Source organism: Rhinolophus ferrumequinum, chromosome 22 (assembly GCF_004115265.2).
Source record: "Rhinolophus ferrumequinum isolate MPI-CBG mRhiFer1 chromosome 22, mRhiFer1_v1.p, whole genome shotgun sequence".
Taxonomy (NCBI): Eukaryota; Metazoa; Chordata; class Mammalia; order Chiroptera; family Rhinolophidae; genus Rhinolophus; species Rhinolophus ferrumequinum.
The window spans coordinates 36254117-36280660 of NC_046305.1; the positions used below are offsets into that span (position 1 = coordinate 36254117).

At 37.2% G+C, this 26544-nt stretch overlaps 2 protein-coding genes across 7 annotated transcripts in view; one reads left to right on the forward strand and one right to left on the reverse strand.

The window, feature by feature from the left end:
- EXTL2 (exostosin like glycosyltransferase 2) overlaps positions 1 to 6595 on the reverse strand; it is a 50852-nt gene extending 44257 nt beyond the window's left edge. For 5 of the 6 annotated variants that reach the window (XM_033092379.1, XM_033092382.1, XM_033092378.1 and 2 more), the window contains exon 1: positions 5447 to 6595. In XM_033092379.1, the coding sequence (XP_032948270.1) occupies positions 5447 to 5505 (59 nt within the window). In that variant the 5' untranslated portion in view covers positions 5506 to 6595. Of the gene's footprint in view, positions 1 to 3165; positions 3242 to 5446 lie in introns of all 6 variants that reach the window. The other variant, XM_033092377.1, reaches the window with a different exon arrangement.
- A 96-nt stretch (positions 6596 to 6691) lies between these two features.
- Positions 6692 to 26544, forward strand: part of SLC30A7 (solute carrier family 30 member 7) — a 67059-nt gene continuing 47206 nt past the window's right edge. The window contains exons 1-5 of the mRNA XM_033092375.1: positions 6692 to 6932; positions 7141 to 7242; positions 21066 to 21179; positions 25412 to 25499; positions 26158 to 26284. Of these exons, the coding sequence (XP_032948266.1) occupies positions 6853 to 6932; positions 7141 to 7242; positions 21066 to 21179; positions 25412 to 25499; positions 26158 to 26284 (511 nt within the window). The 5' untranslated portion in view covers positions 6692 to 6852. The remainder of the gene's footprint in view (positions 6933 to 7140; positions 7243 to 21065; positions 21180 to 25411; positions 25500 to 26157; positions 26285 to 26544) is intronic.

Genomic DNA, 26544 nt, shown 5'->3' on the forward strand with positions numbered 1-26544 from the left:
AATCTGAATTTTCAAAACCTTACTATTTAGTTATTCACTACATCATCTATCAAAGTTCCCTAGAAGGAACACTAGTGAATAAAGAATCTTTTCTCACCCAATTCCTTTAGCTTGAAGACAAATATGCCAGCACACAGCATGAACAAAAATTAGCTATGTCCTATGACTCATAAAATAGAAATGCAATGAGCAACTTGATGTTGTACATTGAGAAGCTGTCATTTTCATTTTGATGCCACCAGATGGTGGAAGAACGACAACTATTCCGCCATTTCACTGTGAGATTTGCCTCGTATTGTACAGACTGTTTTCTCCTCTGTCTCATCCTTCAAAATAGGTACTTGCCTGAAAACTTACGATTACAGAATATAAATGCTCAGAAAAGGACCCTCTACTGCCAAGAGGTAAAAATATTCCAAAGTAGAATGCAGAGAGTAATTCCAAGCCTGGGCTTTCCTTCCATAAATGTGTAAGAGTCAGAAGAGAGCGTTGTTCCACTGATGAGCAATTTCTGGCCAGGTTTATGGCCTAGATGACAGACACTGTTCAAACTGAGGCAAAGGGACATGTGGTGCCAAATTCCAAAAAGAATCTCCTCTTATAGTACCTACAGCGAGCGTGCTGATCCATGACTCCATGTGTGGGTATGTGCTTTCTTCTCTACCTCCCCTCTCTCCACCTGACAAACTCCTACTCCCCGCCCCCCAAGTCTCTTTCAAACTCCCCTCCCCTGTGAATGTTTCTCACCACTCTCCATCCTCAGTGCTCCTGGGAACTCGGGACATTGTGCCACTAGACCTCGTTTCCAGATATTCCCGTTTATTGACTGTGCCTCCAGCTCCTTTTGGAGTCTGACTGTATCTTGAGGGCAGTTTCCATCAGCCATTGTAATCCAGATCAGTGCCTGGCCCATTTTTTGAGTAAGTGCTCACAACTCTTTGTGGTTGAATGGAGTAAGGGAATCTATGTTTAAATGGTCTTAAATTTCACAACGGAGAATATATGCCTGAAACTTTAACAGAATAAACTCAAATTAAATGCAAATTAAGGTCCAGTTAAGACCCCACAATATCTATGAAACCTTTCCCTCCCTAAAAGACCTGGGTTTTTCCCATCAGGTGACTAGGAGAGCAAGTCATGAAATGTGGTCTCAAGCACAGGCCACAAAAGCCACCTTTCGACTTTTGGATCTGTGGCAAAACTACTTAATAAAAAACGTTGTAGAATTCTGACTTTTTCACATCTTTTCAAAGATATTCTGCATTAAAATACTTTTGAACATCTCTGTTTCTATGGAAGCTCCTGGAGAATGACATGATTTGCCTTGGGGGGAAATCATCACTTGTCAGATAATATCATCCTTGTGAATTTCCCCAAACTTTCAGGAGGCAACAATAACCAGAAGCTATCTTTTTAATCTGGCAGCATATAAGATTTAAACAGACAGCAAAGTCTCACCTAGTTGAGAAATGAAGATGTAGTTTGGGTTTAGAGACTGACAAAATCCTATAGGCTTCAGGAAGATTGGAGGAAAAGAAAACTAAGTCAGAACACTGGCCTGAAAGTCAGTTCACTACTGCCCACAGTAAGCCTCTTCCATTAAAATTGTAAGTACCTTCTACAAGAATTTACTTCATCGCAAAACACAGAATGCCAGAAATAGTACATGAAAGGTAACTTCTCTTCACAAGTCTTTTCCAGGTACTAGTCTCTTGGGAAGAGTTTTTGCCTTTGCATTTTCCCATATTCAGAAAATTCATTCTTTTCACTTATTTCAGGAGTGCCATCCATTTTTCTCTCATTTTTTTTTAACCAATGCTATCCTCTCCTTCCTAAATGATTTCCCTTCACTTTTCCTCCCATCTATTCATATAAGGTCTTAATTCCCATTACCTTTTGCACAAGTTTAAATACATCAAAATAAGTTAAATTATTTTGTGTTAATAATAAATATTTATTTAGGAATAGGAAAGGCAAGAATAGGAATGGACTTGTAATAATAATAATAAGTGGGTCCACCTCGTGTCACAGATTCATCTTGTGACCTTGCTGTGTTTATGACCAATTGTACAGTGATATGATCATTTAGATGACTACAACCTGGATCAAATGTGTCATGGACTGGCTGTCATTGTTAAAGTGATTTGTCTTTTCCATTGACAGAATACATAGGTCTGAATTATGCCAGACAAAAATTCCTTCTAGCTTGCATCTTTCTCCTGGAATTGCCAATTAATTGTAGCTATCATGATCACTAATAACCAATTTATATCCTGTCATTTAGAGGCTTAGTCCTGCCCTTACAACATTTTGAGACTATATATATTTGTATATACAGAATTATTAAAACATATTGATAAATAGCTACATTAACTACAATGTCACATTTGAATAGCTAGATGCTGCTGCAACATGTCATTTCTTACTGCAAGCGTAAGGTAGAATTTTATATTTTCAGTGTCTTTGCATAGTCTATTTTAAGTTTTGATCTAGTCTACAAGAATATCTCACCTTTATAGGTACTGATTTTATAATCTGGACTACTATTTCAATAGATAAGACCTAAAAGAGACCTTACAGTATTTTCTAACAGACCCTAGCTCAAGTAAAAACTTTTATTTCCAAGGAAACAAAGATACCTCTGTAGGAAATACTTTTTCTCTGATAAAAGTACTGGTACTTCACCCATGTTCACAGCAGCATTATTCACAATAGCCAAAAGGTGGAAAAAACCCAAATGTCCAACAGAAGAATGGATAAACAAAAGGTGGTATGGAGTACTCTTAAGCCTTTAAAAAGGAAGGAAATTCTGGTACATGTTACAACATGGATGAACCTTGAGGATATGAGCTAAGTGAAATAAGCCAGTCACAACAAGACAAACACTATATGATTCCACTTATAGGAGGTATCTAGAGTAATAAATGTCATAGAAACAGAAAGTAGGATGGTGGTTGCCAGGGGCTAGGGGAAAGGGGAAATGGGGATTTGTTTCATGCATATAGAATTTCTGTTTTGCAAGATGAAAAAGTTCTAGAGATTGGTTGCTCAACAATGTAAATACACTTAACACTACAGAACTGTATACTTAAAAATGGTTAAGATGGCAAATCTGTGTATTTTATCACAACTTAAAAAAGAGCAAAGAAAAATACTGGTACTTACCTCATTATGATACTTTTTACTTCAAAAAAAATTTCCTTATAGCTTTAATAATTGATAGGAACAGGCTCTCTTGACACTATTAAGAGAAATCAAAGCATTTTCTGTGATGTTTTTGTCAATCAGCAGGAAATTTTAAAAAATGTTTTTAATGCCATTGTCCATCGGCTTTGAATTGTTAGAAATTCAAATTTACTATTCTGTGTTCTAAAAAATCACATTTAGGTAAAGAGGTAGATAGTGCCTTCCTATAGGTTGGTGCTAACACTGCCACATTTTTGTTTCCACTTTTCCCTTAAATATCCAGAAGCAGAACAAGCTCATATCATCCCGACTCTCTAATGTGTTTGAAACCAGAACATATATGCCATAGAGCAAAATCTCTGAACGCATTAGCAATTTGTACTTATATTCAATTCCTAGGTTTTTAAGTATGCATAGTTTTATCTACTGTCACAACTCTTTTTTTCCACTAAAGGTTCATAGGGTATTCAACCTGAAGCATATAAAAAACCACGGGGTCTAAAATAGGGTTGCAGATAAACGCCAGGGTTGATTTCGTGAGAAATGACAGATGGCATCCTTCCTATTCCTTACTGATACTGACTATTGCCAGAATGGAGCTGGAACCCTGGCTGGAGATGAGCTTCTGCCCCTAAATTCTCTCTGCTTTCATTTCTCACAGCCTTCAATCATATGTCTGAGAAGCTAGGTTTCCCACCCCATCTTCCCATATCATCTGCATAGTTAACCTAATGCAATTCGTTAGTAGGAGATGATCTAAACAAATATTAAAAAGTTCAGGGTGGAAATCCATTTATTACTTTTAAAATGTTCATTACCCTATCTATCTATTTTATAATCTTATAAACACATTTAATCTGGTAATATATGAAGGATTTAAGAATCTGATTGGAGACTTTCAAGATACTGCATCTGTAATGACCACCTGAAAGAGGTGAAGAATCATTTTTGATTTTCCAAAATCATGTTCTTTCATGATACAAGTTACTGAAAGGGCAAAAAAGTGGCTTAGTATATATCAAAGACTCACTGAGTGATAGATGTCCCTCCTCACTACACCAAGGGCATCTCTTGTGAACATCTGAAACATCACACAGTTCTAAAATCCTGAACTGATTAACCCCCTCTTCTCACATCAGCTCCTTCTTCCCATTAAAAAGAACTCTGACTTACCTGGCTTTGTGACCCTCTTCCACCCCCCACCCCCAGCAGAGCCTACCACATAGTAGACACTCATTAAATGACTGTTGAATGAATAAAAGTTAACTGTGATATGACAACATATATTGGTTTACATAAGTGAGACAGATATTTCAAATTGACAAAAGAAGTGAGACACAAACGTTTTCCATTCATAGAACTTTTCCTGATTTAAATAGTGTCCAATTTATATTTTCAATAAAATGCCTTTAGTATGGAAGTTGATAATTATGCTATCCAAGACTGAAAGATGTGAAGTGGCATTGCCATTTTTTGAAAGAAGGCCCTCACAGGAATATCTATGTTATATCTTTGAGGGTGGGGAATGGGGATGGATTTGGGAGTCCCAGGAAAGCAATAAAACTGAAATTAAACTTCAATTTCTCCAACTTATTTTAAAACTATTTGAAAAAGGGTACTGCAGATTTCTCCACAAACCAGTTGAGCAATTTCTCATTTATAGCAATATACAATAAAATACACAATTCAAAGGCACAATTCAATACAGGCTTAACTTGCAGCTGGCCTTGACTTAAAAGAACGCTGGAAATCAGTTGCTGAAATTGGGTTATTCCTACATATCCTCTCCCCCCCTAAATTACATCATAGTGAAGTAAAGCAGTTTTGGAGAAAAAACCCAATTGCCACGTAAATGTTTACCTATCTTTAATCTAGTTTGCACCCACTTAATTTTCCCCAGCAGTGCAGTAAAGATCAAAGGCTATGGCTAATATAAAAGCTTTTTAAAAAATATAAGTAAATAGTACTAATTGAAAATATTTCTATGTTTAAGTTAAAATACTAGTGAAATATACACCAAGAAAGGCAAAGACAAAATACTCTTTCCAGAATTTAATTTCTGTAATTTAGTTGCTCTTACACAGCAGTTTTAATCAAAACGAACATTCTTTAACATTTTAGAGTAAGTATTTTTTCAAAAATAAAACCACCAAATCACTACCCCCGCCTCCCATACGCACAAAGTTCCAAAAATGAGAGTAAAAAAATGCATCATCCTCACTACAAAATTTAACACGAGAGCATTTTGCCATTTCCTTACCTCCAGGACAGAGACTGCAGCGGGGCAGCCGATTTATTTGCGTGCAGCTTGGTTATCATAGAACGGAACGGGCGTCTCGCCTGCTCGTTTCTTTTGTGTTTCCGTTTTTGTTTTCTAAACCCAGCAGCGGGCGTCCACCCTGCCTCATTCGCTGGATGGATAACCGGGAAAAAACGCCGTCCGCAAAGTGAGCGCCTGAAGCAGGGGGACAGTACCTGGGTGGCTCCCCCTCCCTTTTCTGACGCTCCACTTCCTGTTAGTCCAAAAGGCAATTCCCAAGAAGCTCGGTTTTGTAGTTTCTAGCCCACGTCCAAAAGCCAGTCCTGCTTTGCCCTATTTCTTCCCCAAGGTAACGAGTTTTAGTCATTCCCGTGAACCTGACTTTCCCCAAATAATTTTCCGAAAAGGCGGCGGGAGGAGTGTTCCAACGACCAAGGGTGACCCAGAGTGCCGGGACAGGCCCACCGGCTCGGTCCCAGAGCTCCGCACGCCCTGGCGACCCACCACCAGTTCGCTTGTCCTGCACTTAAAACCTGCTGGGAGATTCTGACAGGAATTAACAGCCGCGACTGCGATCCCGGGGGCGACCTGTGTACGAACTCGAGGGGGTATCAGCGCACTGAGATTATTGGGGGGAGCAATGTATTTACCAAACCTCCATTCAAACACGGCCCCTTTGGAGCTCCCTTTAAAGGACTTCACCATTCCTTAGAAAGAGATCTATTGATTGCTTCCGGCGTGGCAGTATATGGTCAGACGCTGTTTTCGGGGACCCGGTCGGGTGGGTCACTAAAATTGGGGTGCCCAGAGTTCACCTTCCAAAACTATCACTCGCGCTTCCAGAGGAATGGCGGCAAGAAAACACTCCGTTGCCTAGATTCTTAGGCTTTGCTACACTGGGATTCAATACTAATGGGGGAAATGGCGAAAGGGCAGATTCAAGGAGCCGACGCATCCGGGAACGTCTGTGGTAGGCGGTCAGGGTGGGCGTGAGCGGGCGCTCAACCTCCCAGCACCCAGCCCGCCGGCCCCATCTCAGGATTTTCTTCCGGCGTCCAGGTGGTGGACTCCACCCCAGGTTGGTCCCTTATATCACCTAGCACTAGTATCTGCTGCTGCGTCCGGCACTTCAGGACCGCGGCGCCGCGCCCATCCCGCCCGGCCATAAGCCCCGCCTACCACGCAGGTCCTTCCCCCTTTCTAGTCCCAGGACGCGTTGCGCGGCCCGGGCCGGAAGTCGGCGAGTTCCCGGGCGAGTGTCTGTGTCTGTGTCTGTGTCTCGAAGCGGCACGCGGCCCGGGATTAGCGCTGGGGATTCCCGTCTGAAGCGTCACCACTGTCACTACCATCACCCGCGGAGCCACTTCTAGAGGGGAGTAGACCCGGCCCTACGCCGGGCATTGAAGATGTTGCCCCTGTCCATCAAGGACGATGAATACAAACCACCCAAGTTCAATCTGTTCGGCAAGATCTCGGGCTGGTTTAGGTGCGGGGTGCTGTGTTTGCGGGAAGTGGGTGTCTGGCAGAAGGGGAGAAGGCCCAGACCTGAGAATGGCCCGAGGTCCAGGAAGGGAGCATCAGGGATTCCCTCACTTCTGAGGAAAGGAGCGTGTGGATTGGGAGGGTCTTGAAAGCGTCCGGGTCCCGGCACCTCTTTGACTCTCCGGACTCTTCCCCACTTGTGTTCTGCCCAGGTCTATCCTGTCGGACAAGACGTCTCGGAACCTGTTTTTCTTCCTGTGCCTGAACCTCTCTTTCGCTTTTGTTGAACTACTCTACGGCATCTGGAGCAACTGGTAACCAAAGGGGAAAAGGGTTGGGGCGGAAGCCGGGGTGGGGGAGACCAAGCACTGTTTGCTTAGTGCCACGTAGCTCCACACCGAGAGGTTCCTTTCTTTAACACCACTCTGCTGCTGAGCTGCTTTTTCATATCCACACCAATCTGGCATGACTACATTTAAGATTCGGGGCCCATCACGTGCTGCAGTTCTTAAGATTTGGGTCCCCGCCACCTTCACCCGCCCCTGCTCTGTCAAACAAGAGTGACAAGACCCCTCCTCATTTTGGCAGATGGGGAGCATCTTTCCTGTCTTAAGTACAACGCCTTAGCTTTGCCCACTTTCTTGAAACTGGGAGAAACCCGTTCCTTGCCTCTCCATGGGGGGAGTGTCGTTGCCCTTCTTTGGGGGGGAGTGGCATTTGGATTTCACCCTTAGGATTCCGAGAGGGAATATCTGAGATGTTCTACTGAGTTGGTCCTTAAGTCTTGCAATGGGGAAGAGGATTGTAAAGAAGATATCTGGAAAAATATGTGTCATTCTCTGTCTAATTTTTTATGCTGATACTGTCTCTATTTTCCTGTGGTATTCACGGCAATAGAAAATCCCATATAGTTTTCTAAAAGCTAATCTAAACAGATAATCTTGAGTTGATGGTTTTTGGTGTCACCTTTATTTTTGTTGTTGGTTTTTTTAACTCCTTTGGGAAGAGATAAATCCAGTTTAACTGTGGAAATGAAATACTATTGTGTAGATATTTGTTGTTGAATAACTTAAGGTCATAAAATTGTTCGGCCAACAGTACGGTCATCACATTTCTAGTTATACTGATTCATATTCAGTCTCATCCATTTGCGAATCTGATGAAAGCCAACACTCAAAATTTTATTAAAATAACTTACGGGTGTTCTTGGGTTCCTTGAAATAGCTCTTGAACCCCAGATTAAGAACCCATGTCATCTATGCTTTGTTTTCTGTCAGTTAAGGAGACTGAGTCTCTGTCCTTTAAGATTTATTTACAGAGACAGTTGCTGTCTTTGATCATTATCTCTATTGAAATTGAACAATGACATTAGATAATATCTCCAGTTTTTGTGACATGTACACTTTTATGTGAAAAAGTAGACATCTTTTCAATTCGAACATGAATTCAATTTTGTCAATACACAGAATCATGAAGATTATTGATTTAGTGACCACTTGGGTGTAAAAGGCATATTGAAACATAATCACATCTCAATATACTGGGGGTGCCAAAAAAACGAAAAAAATGTATACAAGTGGATACTTTGGTCAGCGTTGCTCAAGTAGTAGTTCACTGTAATCAGAAGTGTCTGGACCCCTTTGAACACCTCTTGTACGTGGCAGAAGTCAAGCGTGACTTGTATTCATCTTTTATCAGTATATATTGAGTATTACAATTTTAATACAGCTTTCCTTTCTTAAAATGTGCATACATTTTGTTTTTTGGCAGCCACTGTATGTAATAACCATTTTGAATCTTCTGAGAATCAGATATATGTATCCTGTAATGGTAACACCCTTCAATGTATTGTACATGTTAAAAGCACTACACAGTTGACCCATGAACTACATGAGTTTATATGGGTCCACTTCTATGTGGATCTTTTGCAATAAATACATACAGTGCTATAACTGTATTGTCTCTTCCTTATGCTTTTCTGATTTTCTTAATAACATTTTCTTTTCTCCAGTTTACTTTATTCTAAGAATATACCATATAAAACATATGACATACAGAATATGTGTTAATCAACTCTTTATGTTATTGGTAAGTCTTCTTCTTACAGGCTATTAGTAGTTAAGTTTTTGTGGAGTCAAAAGTTATACTCATTTTCAACTGCATGGGGCATTGTTCAAAGGTCAACTCCGTTGTTCAAGGGTCAACTCTTGCCTTATATTGGAATAATAATTTATTATAAGTATATAATATTTATATGTTTTACATTTTGCCCTTTCTGTATCATGCCATATTGTGGCATATGTGCTGACAGTATCAAGACTATCTTGGTTTGTGTATGTACAGTTTTGCTATAGTTATTTTATATTACAATACATTATATTTCTCTATGGCCTGCCATCGCATAAATTACTGTGTGAGATGTCTTGTTCGAGGAATTCATATTTGAAATGCCTAAACTACCTCTTTGATGGAAAGTTAGGTATATAGTAATTGTTTTGGTCTGTAGAGATCTGTTGAGGAAATTATTAAAACCACTGATTTCCAAGCCATTGTCAGTATTCATCAGTACAGAAGGGTAACATCAGTGGTATGTGACTTGTTCTCCTGTGGCTTGTTCTTCTGTCCTTAGGCTTTCTTCTCCAGTTTATTCTCTGATTATATTGTGATATCTTCCAGATTTGAAATCTATCTCTGAACCAGTGTCTATTATACCTAGCTAGGTGGATTGGGAATACAAATATGTTCCTGTTAAAGCCTTGGCAGGTTTAGAAATGGCTTGGGCCTTTTCATAATCTGGCTTTCTTTGTCTTTAAATACCATAATTTTTAGTTCCCTTTGTTGACTGATCAGCAATTTGTTTACATGAGTGGATTACCTCTGTTCCTGAAGGTTCAATTAGATTTCAAGTTCCTTGAGTAAATTTCTCACAAAAACTTAATTTCTTTGTGATAGTTATTTCTATGTTCATTTTCATTCTGTAAAAATTAAGTTTCAAGATGTTATGAACATGAAATGTCAAGAAATTTTTTCTATTGTGGGATTAAAAGATTGATAAAAGATAGTCTATCTTCACAAATAAAATAAAGGTTCTTAGATACAGTTAATTTAATCATAACAAATGTTAAATAGTTCTGGTTCTTGTTCAGAACCCCAATTTTAAAGGAAGAAATTATTGTTGATTTATATTTTTAATGGTGAGAAACTATCATCAGTGGAAGAATAGCTAAGCTCTTTGTGTATTTTTCCCCCATTAAATGTCCATTGCCTTTCACCTTTTCACTAAAATGTAAGCTTTATTAAAATAGGGGTTTTCTCTCATATTCAGGCACCTTATTACATGGTACATAATATACTTAATACATATTTGCTGAATGAAGAATAAAGGAATAATTAATGTATGAATTAATCTATGTACACTGGTCTGTTTTTTGTTGGCTTGCTTGGTTTTTTTTTTTTTTTTTTACTCCTTTGTTTTACCTTAGATAATTTCTTTTGACCTAACTGATTCTTTCTCTTTCCTGTTCACTCAGAAGCCCATATATGTTATTCTTTATCTTCAATATTAATGATTTTTATTTATTTTTGATTATTAGTTTCAGGTGTATAAAGCAACATCATGATTAGCCATTTACACACCTCACAAAGTGATAACCCTAACAGGTCTACCCATCTGACACCATACATAGCTATTAGAACACCATTGACTATATTTCCTGTGCTGTATTTTACATCCCGTGTCTATATATGCATTTTTAATTGTAGTTGACATTAATATTATTTTATATTAGTTTCAGGTGTACAATGCAGTGGTTAGCCATCTTTATAATTTCTGAAGTGACCCTCCGATAAGTCTAGTACCCATCTGACACCATACCTAGTTTTTACATTATTGACTAAATTCCCCATACTGTATTTCACATCCCCGTGACTATCTTGTGACTACCAATTTGTACTTCCTAATCCCTTCACCTTTCTCACCCATCCCCCCAGCCCTCTCCCATCTAGCAACCATCACTTTGTTCTCTGTATCTATACCTATTTGTTTTGTTTGTTCGTTTATTCTGTTCTTTAGATTCCACATATAATTGAGATCATATGGTGTTTGTCTTTCTCTGTCTGATTTAGTTCATTTAGCATAATATTCTCTAGGTCCATCCATGTTGTTGCAAATGGTAAGATTTCATTCTTTTTTGTGGCAGAATAATTATTATATACTCCGTTGTATAAATGAACCACAATTTATTTATCCAGTCATCTATTGATGGGCATTTCAGTTGTTTCATATTTTGCCTATTGTGAATAGCGCTGCAGTAAACATAGGGTTCATATATTTTTTTTGAATTAATGTTTTGGATTTCTTTGGATAAATACTGGGGGGAATTGCAGGATCATAAGATAGCTCTATTTTTAATTTTCTGAGGAACATCCATACTGTTTTCCATAGTGGCTGCACCAGTTTGCAATCCCACCAACAGTGCACAAGGGTTCCCTTTTCTCTACATCCTCGCCAACACTCGTTGTTTGTTGATTTATTAATGATAGCCATTCTGACAGTAGTGAAGTGATATCTCAATGTGGTTTTTATTTGCATTTCTCTGATGATTAGGGATGTTGAGCATCTTTCCATAGGTCTATTGGCCATGTGTATATCCTCTTTGGAGAAATGGCTCTTCATGTCCTCTGACCATTTTTAAATTGGATTGTTTGTTTTTCTGGTGTTGAGTTGTATGACTTTTTTTTAAAAATAAATTTTGGATATTAACCCCTTATCGGATATATCATTGGCAAATATCTTCTCCCACTCAGTAGGATGTCTTTTTGTTTTGTTGATGATTTCTTTTGCTGTGAAAAAACTTTTTAGTTTGATGTAGTCCTATTTATTTTTAATTTTGTTACCCTTGCCCGAGGAGATGTATCAGTAAAAATATTACTAAGGGTGATGTTTGAGAGTTTACTTTCTATATTTTCTTCTAGGAGTTTTATGATTTCGGGTCTTACATTTAAGTCTTTAATCCATTTTGAGTTTATTCTTGTATATGGCATAAGAAGGTGGTCCAATTTCATTTTTTTGCATGTCTATCTGTCCAATTTTCCCGGCACTGTTTATTAAATAGACTGTCTTTACCCCAATGTAAATTCTTGCATCCTTTGTCATAGATTAAATGACCATATAGTCATAGATTTATTTCTGGGCTCTCACTCTGTTCCATTAACCCATGTGTCTGTTTTCATGCCAATACCATGCTGTTTTGATTACTGTGGACTTGTAGTATAATTTGATGTCAGGTAGTGTGATACCTCCACTTTTGTTCTTTCTTTTCAGGATTGCTATTCAGGGTCTTTTATGGTTCCATATAAATTTTAGGATTATTTGTTTTAATTCTTTGAAAAATGTCATTGGTATTTTGATAAGAATTGCATTGAATCTATAGATTGCTTTGGGTAATATGGACATTTTAACTGTATTAATTCTTCCTATCCATGAGCATAGTATATTTCCATTTATTTGTATCTTCTTTAATTTCTCTCTTCAATGTCTTACAATTTTCTGAGTGCAGGTCTTTTACTTCCTTGGTTAAATTTATTCCTAAGTATTTATTATTTTTAATGCAATTATAAATGGGATTGTTTTCTTAATTTCTATTCCTGATATTCATTATTGGTGTATAAAAATGCAACTGATTTCTGAATATGTTGTATCCCACTAACTTTACTAAATTCATTTATCAGTTCTAATAGTTTTTTGGTGGAATCCTTGGAATTCTCTCTATATAGTATCATGTCATCTGCAAATAATGACAGTTTTACTTCTTCCTTTCCCATTTGGATGCCTTTTATTTCATTTTCTTGTCTGATTGCTGTGGCTAGGACTTCCGGTACTGTAGTGAATAAAAGTGTTAAAGAGGGGATCCTTGTCTTGCTCCTGATCTTAAGGAGAACGCTTTTAGCTTTTCCCCATTGGATATGACGTTAGCTGTGGGTTTGTCATATATTGCATTTATTATGTTGAGATATGTTTCCTTTATTCCCACTTTGCTGAGTGTTTTTATCATAAATGGATGCTGAATTTTTTCAAATGATTTTCCTACATCTAATGATATGACCACATGATTTTTTTAAATTTTGTTTTTTAATATTTTTATTAAAAATATAGCTAACATTCAATATGATATTAGTTTCAGGGGTACACCATAGTTATTCAACATTTATACACATAAAGAAGTGATCACCATGATTAAGTCCAGCACCCATCTTATACCATTCTATACTATCACAATATTAATGAATATATTCCTTATGCTGTATGTTACAACCCCATGACTTATTGGTTTTATACCTAGAAATTCCCCCTTCACCTTCCCCCCCTTTTTATATTTTTCAATACAGTTGGTATTGAATATTATTTATGTTAATTTCATGTTACAGTGTAGTGGTTAGACATTTATATAATTTAAGAAGTGATCCCCCTCTCTAGTCCAGTACCCACCTGGCACTAAACATAGTTATTGCCGTATCATTGACTATATTCCCTACGCTTTACTTTTACACCCTAATGTTTTGTAACTACCAATTTGTATGTATTGATCCCTTCATGTTTTTCACCCTGCTTCCCAACCTCTTCCCATCTATTATCCCAACAAATTTAGTACCCAGCTGACACTACACATAGTTGTTACAATATTATTGACTATATGTCTTGTGCCTTCTCCTATATCCCCATGACTACTTTGTAACAACCAATTTGTACTTCTTAATCCCTTCCTGTTTTTCACCCACAAGCTCAACTCCCCCCTTTCATCTGGCAACCATCAAAATGTCTTCTGTATCTATGAGTCTATTTCTCTTTTGTTTGTTTATTTGGTCCTTTACATTCCACATATAAGTGAAATCACAGTACGTCTGTCTTTCTCTGTCTCGTACTGTGCTCAACACAATATCCTCCAGGTCGTTCCATGCTGCCACAGATGGCAAGAACCCATTCCCTTCTATGGCCGAGCAATAATCCATTCTATATATGTACCACCTCCTCTTTATCCATTCCTCCATCGACAGACACCCAGGCTGCCTCTACGTCTTGTAAACAATGCTGCCATGAACATGGATGCACACATCCCCTCAAAGTAGCATTTTGGGTTTCTTCAGATTAATACCTAGAAGAGGGATTACTGGGTTTTTCTTTGTAGTAGACTTTGTTTAAAAGTCATTTTGTCTGGTATAAATATTGCTACTCCAGCTTTTTTCTTATTGTTTTGTTTCCATTTTCTGAAATGTCTTTTTCCATCCCTTTCAGTCTGTGTATGTCTTTCAATCTGAAGTGAGTCTCTTATAAGCAGCATATGTAAGGGTTTTGTTTTCTTGTTCATTCAGCCCTCCTGTGTCTTTTGATTGTAGCATTTAATCTATTTACATTGAAAGTAATTGTTGATAGGTATGTAGCTATTGCTGTTTTATTATTAATAATTTTGGTCTTTTTCCCCCTGTCTTAAAGAAGTCCCTCTAACATTCCTTGTAATACTGGTTTGATAATGATGAATACCTTTAGCTTTTTCTTGTCTGGGAAGCTCTTCATCCTTCGATTTTAAATGATAGCCTTGATGGGTAGAGTAGTGTTGGTTGTAGTAGGTCCTTGCTTTTCATCGTTTTGAATATTTCGTGCCAGTCCTTTCTGGCCTGCAAAGTTTCTATTGAGAAATCAGAAATTGACAATCTTATGGGAGCTCCCTTATAAGTTACTAGTTGTCTTTCTGTTGCTGCTTCTAGTATTCTCTCTTTGTCTTTAACCTTTGCCATTTTAATTATAATGTGTCTTGGTGTGGCCCTGTTTGGATTCATCTTGTTTGGGAGTCTCTGCACTTCCTGGGCTTGTATATGTATTTCCTTTGCCAGGTTAGGAAAGTTTTCAGTCATTATTTCTTCAAATGGGTTCTCTGTCCTTTGTTTTCTCTCTTCTTCTGGTATCCCTATAATACAAATGTTGTTATGCTTCATGTTGTCCTAGAGGTCTGCTAAACTCCTCTTTTTCAAAAATTCTTTTTCCTTTTGCTATTTTTATTAGGAGTTTTATGCTGCCTTGTCTTCAAAATCACTCATTCGATATTCTGATTCATCTAGCCTACTGGTGATTCCTCTAGTGCATTCTTCATTTCAGTTATTGTATTCTTCCCTTCTAACTAGTCCATTTTTATGGTTTCTGTTCTTTGATGAAGTTCTCACTAATTTCCTGGAGCATTCTTATTACCTTTGTTTTGAACTCTATGAGGTGTGACAGTTGTTAAGTTTGCAAATTCATCCTAGAAAAAGTGCTACATACCTCACTGCTGAATATCACTATGGTCACCTTTGAAATGCTACTCTTGGAAAGCGATGCACGGGCACCAGTGTTTAGTCCACCCTTCAAAGCAATTTTGGAACTCTTTCTGGAATGGCCATCAGAGCTGTTGTCGTATTACCCTTGATGTCCTGAACGTCATCAAAATGTCTTCCTTTCAATATTTCCTTTATCTTCGGATAAAGAAGGAAGTCATTGGGTGCTAGATCAGGTGAGTAGGGAGGGTGTTCCAAAACAATTATTTGTTCATTGGCTAAAAACTCCCTCACAGACAGTGCCGTGTGAGCTGGTGCATTGTCATGATGCAAGAACCATGAATTGTTGGTGAAAAGTTAAGGTCGTCTAACTTTTTCACGCAGCCTTTTCAACATTTCCAAATAGTAAACTTGGTTAACTGTTTGTCCAGTTGGTACAAATTCATAATAATCCCTCTGATATCAAAAAAGGTTAGCAACATCGGTGCAACAAGTTCGTGAACTTAATTGTCAGACCTCGTATATCTGGTAGGTTGCTTGCCTCCATTTCATTTAATTCTTTTTCTGGAGTTTTCTCCTGTTCTTTCATTTGGGACATAGTTTTTTGTTTCCTCCTTTTGTCTGCCTCTCTGTGTTTGTTTCTGTGTATTAGGTAGATCTGCTATGTCTACTAGTCTTGCCCAGGAGGCCTTATGTAGTAGGTGCTCTGGCACAGTCTCCCTGGTCGCCTGCTCTAGGTACTCCAGGAGTGTCTGTTGTGTGGGTTTTGTGTGCCCTCCTGTTATAGTTGAGCCTTGATTGCTATTGGAATGTCAGTGGGTGAGATTGACCCCATTCTGAGTGGCTGTGGAGTTATGCCCAAAACAAATTATGGGCTGCTGTGCAGGGGGCTTACACGCCTGAGTGGGATTTGCCCCAGTGGTCTCTGGTTCCTATTGAGATAGCTTTTTGCGTGTGATGCTTGTGGGCCTAATGGTGGTGCCCTGGTGTGGTCTGAAAGCAACCTCCATGTATGTTGGTTTTGGTGCCTCTTGGGAGGGGCTGTGGTGTAGCCCCAGGTCAGCCACTGCCTGTGACTGGCCAGGGACTACCTGTTAGGAGCTATAAAGCGATCCATAGTTGCAGACCTTTTTGAATTTTCACCCCTTCTACCTGTCTCTTTATATCCTTCTTCTTTATGTCTGTAGATATAAAACTTATGTTCAATTAGACTTCAGGTGGTTCTCCAGGTTGATTGTTCTATAATTTAGTTGTAATTTTAATTTGTTCATGGAAGGAAACAGGCATAGTGTTTTTCTACTCCACCATCTTAAAACTAACTTCTGAGTTTTATTTTTCATTTTGTTTATGTGGTGTAGCACATTAATTGATTTGCAGATATTGAACCAACTTTTCATATGTAGTGTATGATCTTTTTAATGTATTGCTGAATTAGTTTGCTAATATTTTGAGGATTTTTGCATGTATGTTCATTAGGGATATCAGCGTATAGTTGTTTTTTTTTTTTTTTTTTGTAGTGTCTTTGTATGGTTTTGGAATCAGGGTAATGGTGTCCTTGTAAATGGAGTTTGGGAGGCTTCTCTCCTCTTGGATTTTTTGGAATAGTTTATGGAGAATAGGTGTTAATTCTATTTAGAATTTTGGTAACATTTACTTGCAGAACAATTTTGTCCAGGACTTGTGTTCGTTGGGAGCTTGTTTACTGCTTGGTAGTAATTGGTCTTTTCAGATTTTCTTTTTCTTCTTGATTAAGCCTTGGAAGATTGTATGCATCTAGGAATTTATGCATTTTTTCCAGATTGTTCAATTTTTTTTTATGTATAGTTGCTGATAGTATTTTCTTAAGCTTTTTTTGATTTGTGTTGTGTTTATTGTCACTTCTCTTTCATTTCTGATTATAAATATTTGTGTCCTCTCTTTTTCTTGATGACACTGTTGAAGGTTTGTCACTTTTGTTTATCTGTTCAAAAAACTAGCTCTTGGTTTCATTGATCTTTTTTTTTTTTTTTTTTTAGCCTCTTTTTGTTTATTTCCAGTCTGATCTTTATTATTTCCTTCCTTGTGGTCACTTTGGGCTTTGTTTGCTATTCTTTTTCCAGTCCCCTTAGGTGTAAAGTTATACTGTTTATTTGAGATTTTTCTTGTTTTTTGAGGTAGGTCTGCATTGCTATGAATTTTCCTTTTAGGACTGCTTTCACTGTGTCCCTTAGATTTTGAGTTGTATTTTCATTTTTGTTTGTTTCAAGGTATATTTTGATTTCTTCCTTGATGTCATTGTTGACCCATTCATAATTTAGTAGCGTGTTATTTAGCCTCCATGTGGTTGTCTGTTTTCCAGTATCTTTCTTGTAATTGACTTCTAGTTTCAAGTGTGGTCAGAGAAGACACTTGATATAATTTCAAGCTTGGTATAATTTCAGTCTTCTTAAATTAATCGATACTTACTCTGTGGCCTAACATGTGGTCTACCTTGGAAAATGTTTCATGTGCACTTGAAAAGGATGGATATTCTGCTGCTTTGGGGTGAAATGCTCTAAAAATATCAATTAAATCCACTTGGTCTCTGGTGTCATTTAAGGCAGCTGTTTCCATGTTGATTTTCTGTCTGGAGGATCTGTCTATTGGTGTCAGTGGAGTGTTAAAGTCCCCTACTGTGATTGTGTTACTGTTGATCTCTGTTTATGTTGGTCAATATTTGCTTTACATATTTAGGTTCTCCTGTGTTGGGTACATAAATGTTTACTAGGGTGATGTCCTCTTGTTGGATTGATCCCTTTGTTATCATGTAATGTCCTTCTTTGTCTCTGATTAAAGTCTTTTTTTTAAAGCCTATTTTGGCTGAGATAAATATTGCTACTCCAGTTCTTTTGTCGTTTCCATTTGCATGAAATATCTTTTTATCCCTTTACTTTCAGTCTATGTGTGTCTTTTGATCTGAGGTAGGTCTCTTGTAGACAGCATATGCATGTGTCTTGTTTTCTTATCCATTCAGCTACCCTATGTCTTTTGATTGGAGCATTTAATCCATTTATATTTAAAGTGATTATTGGTAGATGTGTAATTATTGCCACTTTATTATTCGTATTTTTGTTCTTTCTTTGTTTTCTCCTCCTGCTTAAAGAAGTCCTTTTTAACATTTCACGTAATACTTGGCTTGTTGGTAATGAATTCCTTTAGCTTTTTCTTGTGTGGGAAGCTCTTCATCTGTCCTTCAATTTTAAATGATAGCCTTGCTGAGTAGAGTAGTCTTAGTTGTAAGTTCTTGTTTTTTTGTTTGTTTGTTTTTAAAAGTTTTTATTGGGGAATATTGGGGAACAGTGTGATTCGCCAGAGCCCATCAGTTCCGACTCATTGTACTTCAATCTTGTCGTGGAGGGCGGAGCTCAGCTCCAAGTCCAGTTGCTGTTTTCAATCTTTAGTTGCAGGAGGCGCAGCCCACCATCCCATGCGGGGATTGAACCAGCAACCTTGTTGTTGAGAGCTCACACTCTAACCAACTGAACCATACGGCCATCCCCTGTAGGTCCTTGTTTTTAATCATTTTGATTCATCTCTGCTAATCCTTTCTGGCCTGCAAAGTTTCTGTTGAGAAATCAGGTGACAATCTTATGGAAGCTCCCTTGTATGTCACTAGTTGTCTTTCTCTTGCGGCTTCTAGTATTCTCTCTTTGTCTTTAACCTTTGCCATTTTAGTTGTAATGTGTCTTGGTGTGGGCCTATTTGGGTTCATCATGTTTGGGACTCTCTGTACTTCATGAGCTTGTATGTCTTATTTCGTTTGTCAGATTAGGGAAATTTTCAGTCATAATTTCTTCAGGTTCTCGATCCCTTTCTTCTTCTGGTACTCCTATGATGCGAATGTTGTTAACTCTTGATGTTGTCCTAAAGGTCCCTTAAATTACCTTTGTTTTTTTTTTTCTTTTTTTTAATTCTTTTTTCTTTTTGTTGTTCTGATTGGGTGTTTTCTGCTACCTTGTCTTCTAATTCACTGATTCCATCCTCTGCTTCATCATCTGATCTGCTGTTGATATCTTCTAGTGTATTCTTCATTTCAGTTACTGTATTTTTTATTTCTGACTGGTTCTTTTTTATGGTGTCTATGTCCTTCTTTATGCTTGCTATCTCTTATTGAAATTCTCACTAAATTCCTTAAGCATTTTTATAGCCAGTGTTTTAAGCTCTGTCTCTGGTTGATTGGGTCCTCCACTTCATTTAGTTGTATTTCTGGAGGTTCCCCCTTTTCTTTTATCTGGGACATATTTCTTTGTCTCCTCATTTTGTTGCTTTTCTATGTTTGCTTCTATGTATTAGGTAGGTCTCCTATGTCTCTCAGTCTTTGCTGAGTGGCTTTATGTAGTCTGTATCCCATGTGGTCCAATTGTGAAGTTTCCCTGATGTCCTGTGCATATGTTCCAGGAATCCCTTGAATGTGCTGTGTGTATTCTCCTCTTGTAGTTGAGCCTTGATTGCTTTTGGTGCATCAGTGGGTGGGATTGATTCCCAAGCTAACTCACCATGAAGATTGGCTACACCCACAGTGTATGAGTTGGGGGTGACTCCTCAGAGGGGGATTTGCCCCTACTGTCTCTTGTGCCAGTTGAGACCATCCTTTGGGTGTGCCACGTGTGAGACTAACTAGGTAGTGCTCTGGTGTGATCTGAAGCCAGCCTCTGGGTGTGTTGTTTCTGATGTCTCTTGGGAGGGGCAGATTTAAAGCAAAGGTTTTTATCATTTCCATTTGATTCTTGTGTAGTTTGTATCTCTGGATAGTCCCTATTTGTTCATGAATTTTCTCCAGCTTTATACTGCATTATTTAACATTAATCATATTTGTTTTAAAGTCCTTACAATAGTCTAAGCTCTGGGCCTTTTCTGGTTCTGCTTCTGTTGATCGCTTTAGCTCTTGACAACAAGTCTTATTTATTTTTTCTTGATCTTGTTATGTGTCTTAAAAATATTTATTAATAAATATTTATGAATATTTATTAATATTAATAAGTATTTATTGATATTTATAAATATTATTAATATTTATGCTGGATCTTATATTTCAAAGAATAATGGAGACTGATATTAATGGTATTTATCCCCATAAATGTGGACACCTCTGTTTTTGTCAGGCCATTAGTATGGGGTTTTGAATCTATCTGGTCAATAGTTGAGCTGGGTTTTGTGTTTTGTTATTGCTAGTTAATTTCAGCAAGCCACAGACTTCAGATTTTTCCAGTGGCCCCTACCACCATGTGCTTAGCATGGGATTTGGAATACTGGAGGGTTTTTTCAGTGTTTTTGCTCCACTCTCAGCTTTCAGCAAGCCTGGCACACCTGTGTCACAGGGAATCTCTCTTGGTGGGCCTCTTTATCTCTCAGCAGTAGATTGCTGTTGCCTTATACCTTAGTCAAGGCTTTGGTTGGTAGGGAGGGAGTATTTGGTTCTCCTGTTGCAGCCTCAGTATTATATAGGCCCTATACACCAGGGTGCCAGAGAGGGAATTAATTATTAATGTTCCTGCACTTTCTCCCTATCCCCATAGCCTTGTATCAGTGTAAGATCCTGGGCCCAAGCTGGCATCAGCCTTGCCACCAGCAGCAGATGGTGTTGTTTCTCCCCTCTCTTACTGGTAGCTGGGCTTTTCCCTGGGCAAAGGGTGTGAAGGTTTCTCTTTTAGACGTTTAAAAGTTATCCTTAGTATCTTTCTATATATTATATTTCATTGTTGTCTTTTTAGAAGATTTGTTCCTGATGAGCAGAGGCTGAATCTTTGAGGTTTAGAGAAGGATGCCTACTCATTGGTTATTATTCTCATATGCCAATATGTTTATTCTTTTGCAGCTTAGGCTTGATTTCCGACTCTTTTCACATGTTTTTCGATAGCACTGCCATTTTGGCTGGACTGGCAGCATCTGTTATTTCAAAATGGAGAGATAATGATGCCTTCTCTTATGGGTAAGACTTTAAAAAGCTTTTTATTGAAATATAAGAAATACAGAAAAATACACTAATCTCAAGCTCAATGAATTTTCATAAATTAAACACACTTGTGGAACTTGAGCCCTTGAAAGCCTGTCATTTTTCCTTGTCCCTTCCCACTCACCTCCTCAAGGGTATCTACTTTTCTAACTCCAGGGATTAGTTTTACCTGTTTGTGAACATTTTATAATTGAAGTCTATAATATTTACTTCTTGTGTGAGTCTGTGTGTGTGTGTGTGTGTGTGTGTGTGTGTGTGTGTGTGTGTCTAAGTTCTTTTGCTTAGAGGTAGGACATCTTGATTTTACCAAAAAATTTTAGGTGAGATTGTTCCTAGCTAGGGGAATTCTCAACTTTTAACCAACTTCTTTTTTCATTTTTTTTGAAGAGGAAGAAAAAGTTTCAGTATATGTAAATGATCATGTTTCTTTTTTGGAAGGATATTTTGCTGTATTTAGAATCATTATTTCCTAATATGGTTTTATATTACATAACTCTTCAGTTTTGTTTTAATGACTTTGGACAATTAATCAAATATTTGGAGAGTGTTTTCATGCTGAAGGGACTACGTTGGAACACCTTAGCCTCACTTTTGAGCCTAGTTCCCTTAGAGGCAGTTTGCTTTTTGCATCTCTGATTGAAGGAGGCAATGGAGTTGCCAATATTTGACTTACTCTGCTTGGGTTTGTTTTTTTTGTGTTTTTTTTTCCCCAGCTCATAGAATATTCTGCAGTGTTTCCAGCAGTCAAAACTAATATCCTCTTTCTCCCACCACTTACTCATTGTCTTTCCTTCTGTCTTCCCCCCTCCCCTTTCCCTTTTGAGTGCTGTCACATTCTCTCTTCACGGTCTTCCCTATTTTCTCTCCATCTCTCACTCCTATTCCCATCCTCATACTCGTTTTCTCTCTCTCATCTCTCCTAAACTCCCTTTCCCACCCTTTTACTCATTGTTTTCTCTCTAGTTACTTGTTCCTATGCTTTCTCGTTTTCTCCCTTCTCCATTTCTCTCTCCCTCTCCACTTCCTCTCTTTCTCCGTTCCTCACGTCTTGTCTCCTGCTCTCTCCCTTTCCGCTTTGCATACTGTATCTCGCAGGCTCTTTCTTATTCTCCTTCTACCTCTCCCTTAACATCTTCAGCTCTAATTCTTGTTTCTCTTCCTTCCCCAGCTTGTCTTTCCTTTTTTCGCTGACTCTTCTTGTCTGAGTGCTCCCTTTCCAGTGCACTGTCTCCATTCTCTCCCTCTCCTATTCACATCCCCCCTCCTAAAGGCACTGTCTCCTATGCCCTGGTTCTCTTTTGCTCCCTTACTGCTTCCTTTCCCTCCAGCTTTGCTTTTGTTCTTGAGAAAGCATACGCTCTCTGTTTCTTGCACATGCTCTAATTCTCTTCAGATGTTTATTGAGGTCCCACTATGAGACACATACTTTGCTAACTTCTAATGATACGAAGATGAATAACACATGGCACATTCTTTGGGGGAACTTGTGGTCTGAAGGGGAAACAGTTCTATAAAAATACCATAATAACTATACATTGTGACAAGTACTAAAAGAGAAATGTATGAAATTCATTGACAGAACTTACTGAGTTGAGGTGTAACCAAAGTGATAGAGTTACTTGTAAAATTATAAAAAATGAGACAAAACACTAATCACACTATTTTTTTTAGCATAAGACAAGAGATCCTGTAAATCTATAAATACAAACACATTGAATGCTCAGAAAAAAAACATTTTCCATGGCACTATATAATCAAAAGATTCTTAAGTGTATTTTGGATCATTAAAGAAAGATTATATGTAAAGTTATATTTGTATTGGAAAATTAGTGATCCATATGTATTATATATAAAAAATCTAATTAGGATATCTTATTCAACAATCTTTCTGGAAAAATAGTAGGTGACTCTAAAAATTCTCCTCACTTCCTTAATTGTTAGGATATCTATTTTTTTTTTCTGTTTAGATCATCTAGTCTTCTGCTGATGGTTTTTAGGAGTAGCTTTATTTTTTTTATTTTTATTTTTTTTAAGGAGGGCACAGCTTACAGTGGGCCATGCGGGGAACGAACCGGCAACCTTGGTGTTATTAGCACCACGCTCTAACCCACTGAGCTAACCAACCGCCCCAGGAGTTGCTTTGAATACCGTCCGTACCAGGGCCGATTTTGCTATCCAAGTTTAACTAGTTGATATCAGAGAGTAATATTCTTGCCACCTTTTATTTCTTATCCTGTCTTCTCCTTATTTGCCTTTTTAAAATAATTTCTTGAGAAGGAAAAAGTTAAGGAATAAAAGCTGATGTAACATTTGAAACTATTAATAATTGCTATAGTAGTAAGTATTAGCAGGAGTAAAATATGGTGCCAGGACATCAAAATGACATTAATTAGGCTAAGTCTAGGGATTAATCCCAAAGCGCCCAAATTCAGTATGATCACTATAGCAGACTGACTCTGCAGTAGAAGAAACAATAGGAGAAATCTGTGTGGCAACAAAGACTTTCAGTATTTCTTTACATACAAATCACCTTTGTGTCTTCTCACACTCCTATTTTTGAAATAACAAAGCCAGCATAAAAGTAATATACATCTGACAGGTAGATACATGCATATGTACATGCTTATATACATATATACATAAACTTGTATCTTTTTTGTCCTGACTGAAGAATCTAGATAACATCATACTTAATTAGGCACTAGCACATTTATAAATTATATTTTAATTTCAAGACTCACTCTGTTCAAGTAAACAGTCATTTGTAAAGGCAAGTATGTCTAGTTTTCACAGGTTTTTCATTTTAATCCTGCAACAAAGTTTAGCAAATACATTAAATCACTTTAGTCCAACAAGTGATCAGAATTTATGGAGCACCTACGCTAGGCATTAGGGACAAAAAGATGCCTGACAAACATTCCTGATTTTGATCTTGAAATCTAGTGGAATTCAAGGACAAAAGGCTTTTTAATCAAGCATTACCTTTGGGACTAACTAGAAGGGTGGGTTGAAAGAAAGTACTTTTTATTTTGGGGTCAATAACCCTGCTAACAGATAAATTCCTAAGTGTGAGTTATGGAAAGCAGGCTGTAAATTGTTTGAATTTAATGAACATTTTATCCAGAAAAAAAAGTACATGTTTTGACAAGTAATAAGATAATTAATTCATTTATATATGTTACAAGGTGTAATAGAATTACGTGTTATTTCTGATATGCTCTGTTGGAATGTACCTGACAGGGCAAGCCTCCAACATAACTGGATAGAGTACATTTTAAAGAGTTTGTTTTCTTTAAGTGTAAAAATTCTATTGTCTAGAAGTTAACATAAAAAACTAGAAAAAGCAGTAGTTTTGATGCTCCTGCTACATTATGGACTAGAGTGATTAACTGCTGTCAGCACCCTTTGAATAATGTTTGAGCATGTATAACTGTCAAGTTAAAGTTGTTTCTAATGACTTTAAGCCAAAAAATACCTTATGGAAAAATAGAATCTTTCCCCAATGCCTCACTCAGGTAGAAAGCAGAAAGCTTCAGAAGTCCATGGAGAAAGGACAGGCATTTTAAAAATAGTTTTAATAATAGAATTATGTGAAACTGGAATTAATTCTAAAAACAGGTAATTGAAAAAGTTTTTGCTAAATTCATTAATCTTTGAAAAAGAGTGATAGAAGTGTAAATCTCAAGTTGTTTCTGAGATACTTCAGAAATAACTTGACTCTTCTTCAGGTCAAGCTCTGCTTTCTAAAGATTTGAAATTTGACAGGTATAAGGTAGAAAGCATAAGGAGTTTTTAGAAAAGAAGGACTTAAGTTATAAAACCCCCTTTTTCAATTTCTTCTACTTTTTATCTTTGGATCCTTCTTTGCGCATTTGTCTGGTCCTGTTCTTCTCCAGTGGCAACTTCAAGTTTACATTTCTGTAAAAGCTCTTTCTAAGCCTAACTACTCTAAGAAGGTCTTTTGATTGGCATGTAGAAATTTATGTATTTTGTGGTATTCTGCTATTAAATATAATTCATAATTAAATTCACTTCATTTTTACAATATATGCACAATAAAACATCCTATACCATAGATACTGGGACTTTGCAGGCCATTATATCACCATATAATACTCATATGGTTTAGAATTTCTGAGCACATGTAAATTTACTATTAGATTTCTAAGAAATAACTTAATAATCCAGTTTACTTTGCTCTCCCTTAGGTATGTTAGAGCGGAAGTTCTGGCTGGCTTTGTCAACGGCCTATTTTTGATCTTCACTGCTTTTTTTATTTTCTCAGAAGGAGTTGAGGTACAGTAGATAATGATCAGTAAATTACATTTCTGTAACGAAAATGGCTATTCACGAAAAACACATACATGTAATAGAGCTGTTTTTCACATTATTATTTATTGAGGACAGTCTTGGATTAGATCAAATATTACCTGTGTACAGGAGGAGCTTACAAAATTGTTGAACAAAGTCAATATTTGTGGAACTCCTTGAAATTGAAAACGATTAAATAATGTACTTTACAAGATATGAATCAAGTGTTGACACTTGAAAGTAAAGGCATAATACGGGTAGTGAGGTCTGTTGGGAAGAGTTCTTAAAATAGAATCTGAGAGTTTTGCCAATGAATCTTTAATATTTGGCGTATTAAAACAAATAAAGAGAAGATTAAAAAATTAATGAACTTACAATGAATGACAATATTTTAACATTCAAAGAATGGGTTTTAGACCAAATATTCATGCTTTTAAATATTTGTATTTATTTAAAAATAGTAATTGTTACCTTTCTACAGTATGTGAGTACTGGTTTTATTTCAGCATATTGTTTTGGCAGATTTTTTTTGGAGTGATTTCAATTCTGAAAATAACTAAAAATTTTAAAAAATTGCTTTTTGTTTTTACCAGTTGATCAATCAGAAGTTATGTCAATGCAGCTTGTATTATGTGTTTTCTAGAGAGCATTAGCTCCTCCAGATGTACACCATGAGAGACTGCTTCTTGTTTCAGTTCTTGGGTTTGTGGTAAACCTAATAGGAATATTTGTTTTCAAGCATGGAGGTCATGGACATTCTCATGGCTCTGGTATGATGGTTAGAACCCTTTGTTTCTTTATTTTCTAGTGTCTGTCATAGTTATTCACTATTGAAAATTGATAATTTTTAAAGTTAAACTCGATTGATTTTTAATAACAAAGTAATATGTGAATAGACTCTTGGTAATGTCTTCCTGAACCATCCCTTTTACTTCTCCATGCCCCACCCTCTCAGTGCGTTCTCAGAATTACACATGTTATCAGTTTGGCATGGATCCTTCCAGACCTCTGTAGGTTATCATCTGTTTAC